This window comes from Hemitrygon akajei, chromosome 10 (genome assembly GCF_048418815.1).
Source record: "Hemitrygon akajei chromosome 10, sHemAka1.3, whole genome shotgun sequence".
Classification (NCBI taxonomy): Eukaryota; Metazoa; Chordata; class Chondrichthyes; order Myliobatiformes; family Dasyatidae; genus Hemitrygon; species Hemitrygon akajei.
This window is the reverse complement of record NC_133133.1, coordinates 128,987,251-128,999,083: the sequence shown is the minus strand read 5'-3', so window position 1 is coordinate 128,999,083 and position 11,833 is coordinate 128,987,251. Positions and strand designations below refer to the sequence as shown.

General features: G+C 40.0%; 1 protein-coding gene across 1 annotated transcript in view; it reads left to right on the top strand.

Moving 5' to 3' along the window:
* Positions 1-832: 832 nt before the first annotated feature.
* Positions 833-11,833, top strand: part of creb3l2 (cAMP responsive element binding protein 3-like 2) — a 72,342-nt gene continuing 61,341 nt past the window's right edge. Inside the window, exon 1 of the mRNA XM_073058954.1 lies at positions 833-1,004. Coding sequence (XP_072915055.1) covers positions 903-1,004 — 102 coding nt within the window. The 5' untranslated portion in view covers positions 833-902. The remainder of the gene's footprint in view (positions 1,005-11,833) is intronic.

Genomic DNA, 11,833 nt, shown 5'->3' with positions numbered 1-11,833 from the left:
CAAAAACATAAAAAATACAATAGAATTTTACGAACAAAAATCATTAAAGACTGGCAACCAATGTGCAAATGGACAAAGTGCATAAATAAAAATAATAACTTAGATTTTTAAAAGTTGTAAGGAGTCCTTCGAAAGTGAGACTGTGGGTAATAGGATCAGTTCAGAGTAGTGGTGAATGAAGTCATCAACGCTGGTCCTGATGGTTGTAGGGTAATAACTGTTCGTGAACGTGTGCTGTGGGAACTAAGACTCCTGAACCGCCTGCCCAATGGCTGTACCGAGCCGAGCACATGGACTGGATGGTGAGAGTCTTTGATGACAGAGGCTGCTTTCTTGTGGCCCAGCTCCATCTAAATAGACTCACTGGTGCGGAGAGCTTTCCCTATGATGGACTGGAATGTGTCTACCAGTTTCTGTAATCTTTTCCGTAAATGGACATTAGCATTGCCATACAAGACCGTGTTGCTCTCCAGTGTGCAGCTACATAAGTTTGTCAAATTATTTGGTGACATGCCGAATCAACGTAAATCTCGAAGTAGTCACCGTCGTGCCTTCTTTGCGCCTTGCTTCCGTCCTGTGTTTATGAAGGAATCAGCCACAAGCTTTCTCTAAACTGCTGATCAGATTCACTGTTGAGGGTGTAAGTCGATCTGCCTCCCGTCCAGCGAGCGCCATTGGGACGCGGGAACCGAGCCAAGAAGGGGGCGACTGGTAGAAGGCGGGCCAAAGCACAAGGCGAAGTGTCTCAAAGCGATTGGGTGAACCATTTGCCAATAGCAAAGGGGGACTGCGGCGGCTTGCTGCCGACCCATTGGTTGAGGCGGCCGTCTGTCAAGGTTAGCTGCGTGCTTCCGGCCGAGCTGGGTGAAAACACAGGGCGAAGTGACAGGCCGAGCGGCGCGATGGAAGCGTTAGACAGTGAGAACATGGACCCCCTTCAGTGGGACACCAAGCTCAGCGAGCTGAATCTCTCCACGGGGAATTGCGATGCTTTCTGCGCGACGGTAGGAGCCCTCGACTATTGCCTTTGTGTTCAGGGTTGAGATACAGCAGAATTTCCAGTCCCCGAGTATGGTTTGGCTCGGTTCAGAGAGCGACTCCTACTGCTGTCTGCAGCTATTTAAAAAAAAATGTCAGTCAGATCCAAAGTTAGTTTCTCAGCCCCTGTCTGGTTTTCGGGGGCTTGTGTTGAGAACAGTTCTGGGTAAAGAAGCAACAGACAAAAAACTGAGCGAGCCTGGCAGCATCTGTGGACAATCGACGTTCCCCTTTAACTCGGCTGTCAGCTCTCCTCCATAGATGCTGCCTGACCTGCTGAGCGCATCCTGCGCTTTTTGTGTTGCTCCAGATTCCAGCATCCGCAGTCTGTTGTGTGACGGAGGAGACTGACTTAGCCCTTGGCATGAATTGGCACCGACAACACCTGGAACTAAAACTTACTAAGAGTCCAGGCTGAAGAAATACATTGTTTAGTCCTAAGTGAAATTTTCCCTTGTGAACAACATCCTTCCTTAATTCTGTTTTTCAGCTCCTTTGACATACTGCTTGTGTTTATCATTGCCTGCTGATTATTTTGGTTGCCTTGATGAAATCGTTTTTTTATATAATGTAACTGATGCAAAGTAATTGCATCCTTTCATGCTGAAGATTGTTGCTTGGAATTTGAGTATTTTTGAACATACTTGTGTGATGGAGGTAGACTTAGCTGGGATGCACTAACTGCATATTTCAAAATCCTAAAAAGTGAGGCTGGAATTTGCTATTACCTGTAATTGAAGTAAATACTATAGTTGTATTTAAGAGATCAGCTTTATTTGTCGCATGTACATCAAAACATAGAGTGAAATTCATTGTATGCCTCAATGACTAACTCAGGGCAAGGATGTGCTGGAGGGCAGTCCACAAGTGTCACCATGCTCCCGGCCCCAACAAAGCATGCCTACAACTTACGAACTCTAACCTGTACATCTTTGGAATGTGGGAGGAAACCAGAGCACCTGGGGGGGGGGGGGTAACCCACACGGTCTCAGAGACAGGCGTAGGAATTAAATCCCTGTCTTCTGATCACTGACACTGTAAAGTGTTACACCTACCACTAACCCGCTGTGCTGCTAGTAAGATGGATAGAAAAGTATGTGGAAGTAATCTCTCCTCTGAGTTTTGATTTTAATTCTTGAGGGGTCTTGAGTACAAAATCCAGACTGATCCGAAACCTTCGTGAATCTAGACCATTGAACTCAGTCACCCTTCATAGGTTAATCTACTTCATCCCAGGTTTCAATATAATAAATCTTAAAGTATTCTTACAGCACTGGGAGTAAGGAGTAGATGATTATGCCCATCAAGTCTGCTCATCCATGGTAAGATCATGGCTGATCAGACTGTAATTTCAGCTATCCATTTTCACCTATTTCTGGAAAGCTTTCATTCCCTTGATAATCGAGAACCTATCCACCTTACACCTTTAAACATATTCAAAGCTTCCCTTATTCAAAAGGAGATGGAATCTGAGCTCCAAAGATTCATGACCACTTAAGAGCTTTGTATTTTGTTTGCCTCAAATGGGCAACCTCTTACTTTTAAACTAGGTTCTTGATTCTCTCGCATAAAGTAATGGCATTTCCACATCCATCCTCTCAAGACTTCTTGAGATCTTTTATATTTCTACCATGTCCTGTCTCCTCTTTTGAACTCCAGTGGATAAAAACATAGTCTGTCAAACCATTCCTCATTGAACACCCATCCCAATCTAGGTTTCAGGAGGTTACGTAGACTGTACAGAGTTTTCCAGATGTGGTTGTAACAATGCCATATATAACTAAAGCGTAACTTCCCTATATGTGTGTTCAGTTTCCTTCACAATAACTGAGAACATTTTAGTTTCAGAAGAAAACAAACTTTTGCATTAGTGAACAAAAATACTCTGTACAGAAATATCCATGATGCCTTTTGTCCAGTCTTTATGATTTACAAAACTTTGCTCAACAAGATGTTTTCCAGGCATGCATCTTTATGCAATTTCAAAATAACCATGCAGAATATCCATTGGTTCCCCTTCATCTGCAGCATGTTACCGTATCCTCAGTCTATCTGTCTTTGTTTTGAATGCTTTGAGCATTTGGATATGGAGCCATCAGTCTTGTCTAATTATAACTCTATCCATTCTTGTCACAGTATGTTTATCATTTCACACATTAACACATCTCTCTCTATCCCTGTCTTACTTCATCTTTCAAACTTTGAAAACTTGCTCCAAACATTCTATCTACTTGCTTCTCTAGTTCTTTAAATCCTGAGTTTGCAGCTGTCCAGCTTCCATTTACTAGTGCATTGGAATCCACTTCTATCACACCAGCTTTTGACCGTACATTAATCATTCTTATCTTACTTGTATGTGCTTGGTAAGGCTCCTGTATCATACTGATGGAATACTGCACTATTGGAGATGCTGACTTTTGAGAAGAGAATTTAAAGTGAGGCTTGTATGTTTTCTCAGTGGAAGTAGAGGGTTCCATGGCACTTCTTTTTTAAGAGCGTTGAGTTCTTTATGGTGTCCTAGCAAGCAGTTATCACTCAGTCACTGTGCGGATTCCCTCATCTTTATCACATTGCCAATTGCATTTGGTTGCAACACACGCACAAAATACTGGTTAGGGAGTATTCATGGAAAAGAATCAACAGTCAATGTTTCAGGCTGAGACCCTTCAGCATTTTGTGAACGTTGCTTTGGATTTCCAGCATGTGCAGAATTTCTCATGTTTGTAATTGGATTTGGTTGCAAAGTTTCCACCATTATAACAGTAGCAATAATTGTCCAACCTGATGGCATGAAAATCAATTTTTTTTAGTTTAAAAAAAATCCTTTCCCCTCCCTTCTTCTTCTGTTCCCCACTCTGGCTCCTTACCTCTTCTCACCTGTCTATCACCTCCCCCTGGGTCCCTCCTCCTTTTCTTTCTTCTCTCCTCTTGTCTCCTATCAGATTCCTCTCTCTCCAGCCCTTTACCTTTCCTGCCCACCTGGCTTCACCTATCACCTATCCTCCTTCCCTCCCCCACCTTTTATACTTCTGTCTTTCCCCTTCCTTTTCAGTCCTGAAGAAGGGTCTAGGCCTGAAACATCGTCTGCTTATTCATTTCTATAGATGTTGCCTGACCTGCTGAGTTCCTCTGGCATTTTGTGTGTGTAACTTTGGATTTCCAGCATCTGCAGAATTTTTCATGGTTAGTATTTCTAGTGTACTTCATTAGAGTTTACAAACTACTTTAGGACAATTATGTCTGGTACATAAGTTGGGAGATGAGAATAGAGAGGAGTGCATCATTTCTGTGTTGTAAATTCAGTTTAGATCTGCTTGTGAAGTTGTGAAAATGCCATGAGTTCAGTGACTCAGAAGAAGCAATAACATTAATGGGGGCAACTTGTAGTTGATTACTTGATGGAGTTGTATATCTATTCCCTTTCTTTACAGAGGTTGCTGGATATATATACAGCAAAATTACTATTGTATTTACATTGGGATGTCATTACTGAGAACCTCTAAACCTGGAGTTGCTTTCTATCAAGATTAAAGGAAATTATATTATTGGATGTTACAATAAGAAGAGATGCAATTTGTAGTAAAATGTAGGTTTAGTGCTGTTTATTATCATGGAGGATTCAGCCAAATGTGCATGTGCAAAGTTATCCAGAAATTATTAGTGATTCTCTGTTGCTCCACACAGTACTTACTTTACAGACTTTTCCACTGATCAGCAGGAATCCATGAAGTGCTAACAAACTAATCTCCCTATTTTTTAAAAAAAAGAAGCATTGTAATTTTTATTGTTTGTTCCATGAGAAATTTTTAAAGATGTACTAATCTATAATTACAATTTAATCATTTCTCTAGCACAGATATAAATGTGATAAATTGTATTTGCCAGAATTGCTGTTTGAAGGCTGGATGCAGAGGTTATTTCTGCCCCTTGAATTCAGTAGTGAGGTCCAGTTGATGAGTACTCAGTACTGGAATTTCAAGCTAGCCTTTTATGCTTAAATTGCATTTGAGGGTTTTTTTGATACTGGAATCTTCTGCCAAGTTTGTTTATTCATTCCCTGTTAAAGAGAATCATACTTTTGTTTTCGGGGGAAAAATGGGATTGGTTCATGTGAACCCTAAAGTCAGTGTGCCCTTTGATAAATTATAATTGTGTAATTGCTATTCTGCAAATTATTACATGATTAGTATGCTTAAACTTTGGCCTTACTCGTTTGATGAATTGGAATTTGGAATTGTTTGTATTTTTATTTGATGACTAATTTGCCTGCAAAGTTATTCCGTGTAAATAAACAGGCCTTTAAAGAACTAATCACAGCTCAGCTTGCATGTATGTGCTCACACGTGTGGAATATGTGAATACATACAATTTAACTCCTCACACTAAAGATATCAAGGACTGTACAGGCCAGAAGTCAAAGTATTACTGATAATCAGAGTTGTTACCAAGTATTGATCCAGTTGTCACTAAAATCTGATGAAAGGTCAGTTTTGATGACAAGTCACCCACTTGAAGTGTCAACTCATTTTCTCATTATTCCATAATCTTTTTGGTTATTTTCAGCATTTTTGACTTATTTCAGATGTCCAACATGTAAAATATTATACTTAAATTTCATAGTGTAAAATTCTTTAAGTTTCATGGATATTTTGGTCAGCAAATCTGTGGAAACATTTTTAATATATTTTAAATAAACCTAAAAATATTTATATTGTCTCAGCTAAAACATATTGTAAGTTATTTCACCATTTTAGTCAGCTGTATTCTGTATTCAAATTAATGGCAACCTTTTCTTGTGTCAGTCCAACATGGCATAGGAACAGCAAGCTGGCCAATTTCCTAGCATGAACGCTGAGATGCTGTGAAAATCATAAGCAGGCCAAAGTTAGTGTGAGTTGGGCAGTGTTCCAATGCATGGAAGTACTTCAGTCTTTTTCAAAATGTGTTCCAACATCTGCATGATCACAAGACTAAATGTACAGGACTGCTAGCATGTCTGCAGAAGATTCAAGGTTTTTTTCAGATTTACAACAACGGAATAGGCTTAGATCATTCTTCCACATCATAATGCTTCAATATTTACACTGCCACAAGAAAGCAGCATCCATCATCAAGAACCCCCACCATCTTGCTGCTGCCATCAGGAAAGAGGCCTTGCATCTAAAAACACTAAATTAAGGAACAGTTCCTTCAACAATCAGGCTCCTGAACTAGAGTGGATAACTTCACTCGCCTCGGCACTGAACAGATTCCACAACCTATGGACTCGCTTTCAAGGACTCTACAATTTCTGTTCTCAGTATCAGTTATTTACTATTTATTTATTAGTTGTTTTTTATTTACTGTACACAGTTTTGTCTTGCTATGCATGTGCGCAAGAAAAAATCTCAGAGTGGTGTGTGGTGACATATATGTACTTTGATAATAAATTTACTTTGAACTTTGAATTTATATAACATGACTTTAAAGTGAAATAATAATCTATGCCTAGTTTGCTTCACTTAAGTTGACTTTAAAACAAAACATACAATCACTGATCCTTGAACCGTTAACTTTTATAACAAAGCAAACTTTTGTTCTATACCTCCAATGCTGGTATATAGTTTCTAATATGTGCTGACCATGGTAATTCACTGAGGGGTGGTGATATTTTTCTTTTCACCACAGGTCACAGATTTTGCTCCTCCCCCCCCCCCCCCCACCCCCAATCCCACTCCTTACTTTTCATCATGAATTAAAATTGTTCCTCCAGCATAGGAATTGTATCAGACTCTTGTTTTTCCATGTCTTATATTTTGCCTTCTGCCTTCTTCTATCATTGTAAGTGTACAAAAAGTATTTAATTGAGTTGAGCTCCCGTTGTAAAATGCATTTTTAAAAACATACAGAATAGGATCGTTTTCAATGTTCTTTTGCACGAATGATCATGGAAAGATGCATTACAAGTATGAATCATGACAATCTCATTTGTACAGTTGCAGAGTATTTGTTACTTGAACTAGGTGAATTCATGTTTGTGTTCATAAACACATGAGATACACATGCTTAAGTTTTAACTTTGAGTGATAGAAACAAAATTGAACTAATTTTCATTGGAACAGTAAATTGGTATTTGTTATAATTAATGGCTGATCAGTAACTCTTAATTTTCTACAGTTGCTGCTCTGGTGAGCTTTGAGTGTCTTTAATGGTCAAGCAACTGAATGAAAGTGGGCTGAAAGAGGTTTCAAGTAATGATGTTCTTCAAGTTGGAATCATCCATGAATTCATGGGGTAATACCATGTATGAACAATGAAAGATAAAACAAATAACTGGTTAGAAATATTGAATGCATCTTTGTTATGGACTTAACTGTTTAGTTAAGCTCAGCAGTTTGTAGGTTTTTCCAATATTTGGTGAAGTATTTGCACTGTAGATATAAAATACTGCTAGAAGTATTTTAGGTGGTACACAGGGATCATTCATCACCAGGGTGTAGAAGGCTTCAGATTGCACACACAGACTCCCTTTTGTTCATAATATTTTAAGTTACAATGAGCCCGATTGTGCCACTCTTCAGCCGATGGTACTGTGACGTGAGTACAACAGATCGTATCGAGCACAATCTTGTCCCATGGCAGCCCATATTCTGCATTTTAAATGTGATCTGGAATCATTGTATTTAAGTGATAAAGATATTATGAATGAACAGCATTAATAACATACCTGATTCCATAGCAGACATTAAAAGCTTCCAATACTAGCAGAAAATCACTGAAAGAAAGATGAGGAGCAAAGACTGCTTAAAGGGCCTTGGCCCAAAACGTTGACTGTTTATTCTTTTCCATAGATGCTGCCTGGCCAGCTGAATTCCTCCAGCATTTTGTATGTGTTACTTTGATTTTCAACATCTGCAATTTTTTCTTCTTTATGAGCAAAGATCCCCATCAGTGGGGTCCGTCATCAAGGACACCCACCATTCAGGCTATGCTCTCACTGCTGCCATAAGGAAGGAGGTACAGGAGCCATAGGTCCCACACTGCCAGGTCCAGGAACAGTTATTAACCTTCAGCCATCAGGCTCCTGAACCAGAGTGAATAACTTCACTCACCCAAACACTGAACTGATTCCACACCCTATGGACTCCCATTCAAGGACTCTCCAACTCATGTTCCCAATATTTACAACTTATTATTGTTTGTTTTATTTTTATTTTTATTTTTTATGTTTGCTCAGTTGTCTTCTGCACATTGGTTGTTTATCCATCTTTGTGTCTTATATTTTATTGATTGTGTTTCTTTGTATACACTGTGAATGCCTGTAAGAAAATGAAATTACATAAATGTACTTTGAACTATTATCACCTAGAAGAAAGTACAAGGTCAACTAATGAGATTTAAGGCTGGTAAGTCCCTGTACCTGGTGGCCTGCATCCTCTTGCCTTAAGGGAAGTGTCTGTACATTATGGATTTTAAAAGTTCCCTAATTTCTTGAGTGATTGACTGAGAGTGGACCACACAAAAGCTGTAACTGGGGAAACATAAAAGTCTTTATTCACACAGCAACTCTCCAGGAGAGACTCCATGAGGATCCAAGAGAACCTCACTCTGCTGACAAAATATTTTGTACTTCACCACAAAGGTAACAATAAAAAAAAAATTAACTACCATTTCAATTGCTATAAACACTTACAGTACTTAATTTTAACACTTGGAAAATAGGTAAATTTACAGAATTACAGAGCAATGTGCACAAAATACTGGAGGAACTCAACAAGTCAGGCACCATCTATGGAATTGAGTAAGGAGTTTATGATTTGGGCCAAGACCCTTCATCAGGACAGAACTGCATATTGCATTGGCGGCACATCCCAAATAGCAAAACCTTTAAAAATTCAATACCAGTGTCTGTTCCAAAGGCCTCTGAGTACAAACTGCAGACACCCAAAATAGAATCAATGAAAGACTGCACTAGCAGGGCAGACAACCAGTGTGCAAGAGGCAACAAACTGCAAATCCAAAAAGAAAGAAAAAATAATAAATAAATGACAAATATTGAGAATATAATATGAAGAGATATATCCCTTTTGTCACAATGTTGAACAGTGGCTCTGAATATACAACTAAGCTGAAAGTTAAGTGATAAAACAGACCTGTCCTGAACTGTGCATTAAGTGGCAGCGATTCACCGTTAGCTAATGGAAGGAACATTCATTTATTGACTTCCACGATGTAGTTAATCCATAATTGTGCTATGCATAATTTCAAAGCCCCAAAATGATCTCTAACAGTTTCTGCGAAGGACTCATATTTAGAAAATGGCAAATTTATTATCCATATTCAAGAGATAGTAAAGAGCAAATAGCTTAACATCAGTTGGTGAGGGGTGTGGGAAATTTTGGGATCCATTATTAAGGAAATAAGTAGCAAGATAGCTACTGTAGAAGTTAATAATTTGAGAGAGTTGGCATGTTTTGTGAAGGAGAACTCATCTTTTAACATATGTTCTGGAGTTTCAGAGTAATGGGAAGCTATAGATGTAGTGCATTTGGATTTCTTAAAGCTCCTTGATAATGTTCCATGTAAAAGATTTCTGTTCTGTGTAGCATAAGAGTTTACGGAGAGAGTGTAGCACCTAGTGCCATTGTACATGAAAGACAAAGTGTTATTATGCAGTTGCAGCATGTAGTTGTGAACCAGAGAATGTTGGCCTTTATCGTAAGGAGGTTTTGGTACAAAGATGGGGAAGTCTTTCTGCAACTGTAAGTAAGTCCACACCTGAAGGACAGCACACTGCTTCAGCTTCCTCATTTAGAAAGGAATATTTGTGTATTAGATGCAGTTAACAAAAGATTCATTTGGTTTTCTCCTGAGATGAAACGTTATCTTCTGAGGAAAGACTGAGCTCATTAGAGTTGAGAAGAATGACAGATTGTTTCCCTTTGAGGTATCTGGAACATGGGTAAGTTTTCAGCTTTTAGAAATGTCCATTTAAGACTGTGATTTAAAAGGTTATTCTCTCTAGGGATGTTGAATCTATGGAATGCCCAGATCTCTGGTGGCGAAACCATTGAATAAGTTAAAGAAAAATTTTAGAGTAGAGGGAAGTCTAGAAGTATAGGGGTCTGGCAGAAATGTGAAGCCGAAATAAAATCAACTGTGCTCATTCTGTTGTCAGTGAGAACTCCAGGTTGGTTGAATTGAATTGAATTGAATTTCGGTTTATTGTCATTTAGAAACCACAACTGTGATGCAGTTTAAAAAATGAAACAACGTTCCTCCAGAATGATATTACAAAAGCACACGACAAAACAGACTACACCAGAAAATCCACAGAACGTTTGGCAATCCCCAAATCCAGAGTCCGGAGAGACTGCTGCGTATTAATATCGCGCTACCATTTTAGCGCGTTCCTGGGAAAGGAGCTCCAAACCCACCAGACAAAACAAGACTACCCAGACACACCAAGTTAGGAGACCAACTCTACCACCCAACAAATCAAAAACTAAAGCTACAAGACCTAGACAAAACCACATAGTTACATATAGTTATAGTTAACATATAATTACAATAGTGCAGACAATACCGTAATTGATAAAAACAGACCATGGGCACAGTAAAAATAGTCCAAAGATGTTAAAAGACTATAAGTTCGAAAGAAACCACCACACAGTTTCCACAAGTCCTCAAGGTCCCGATAGACTCATCATCCCACGCATGCGCAGAAGGGAATACCCCCGCTATGGACTTCCACGGCGCCGCCAGACTCAGCCTTGCAGACACAGCACACAATGAAAGCACTGCTGGACCTAGCCTCGCAAACGTAGCACACAGTGAAAGCGCCCCGACCACAGTGGACTCCGAGTCCATCGAACCTCCGAGCCTCCGATCATCCCCTCCAGCACTGCCTCTCTGAACACCATACTCTGCCGAGCACACTACGACACCCCCACCACTGGCCACTGGCAACGCAACCCCGAGGACTGGGGGCCTGTTCTTCCCAGCAAAGACCCGAACCTCACAGCAGCAGCAACGAAGAAGGCCTTCCTGGAGATTTCCAGATGTTTCTCCGTGCTCCCACGTCCGTTTTTCATCAGATTAGGATTGTGCACGGCTCCCCGCTTGACAAATAACAGACATCAACTCTGGAGAGGCCTCTGCAAACTGCGTCGCGCCGCCATCTTGAAGCGTGAATGTTGTATCTGGTGTTTCTGAGTTTGGAGTTCTGTCTAGGCAGGAACACCCCAGGTATGCAAGTCACCTGGTGTTCAAGGCCTAGTGTTCGAGATCTCATTGTCAATGTGTGTGGAATTTGAGACCTGAAGTTCAGGGTCCTAATTCATCATAATTGGAATTTGTGGCCTGATGGCTGAAGCCCCAGGTCTATGAGTGTACAAGCCTACTGGGGAAGTCAGAGGCCCAATATCTGCGTCTACAAATCTACTGGAAGCTGGAGGTCCAGAGGTGGACTGTCCTAGGGTTAGAAGATTGTATATGTGTTGAGAGGAAAGGTATTTTTGTTGTTTGGTTGAATATTATGGGCATGCTATGTTGGCACCAGAATGTGTGGCGGCATGTGTGAGCTAAACCCAGCACATCCTTGGATTGTGTTGTTTGTTAATGTAAACGACGCATTGCACTGTATGTTTTGATGTAAATGTGATGAATAAATAAATCTGAACCTTGTGTCTGTTCTGAAAGCATTTCAGGTAGCTTATTCTAAATCATGAATATCTGTGACTGTGAAGCTCTGCACTGTGAAACAACCACCATTTCCCACCCACCCCCATCAGTGCATGGACACCAATGCATCGTT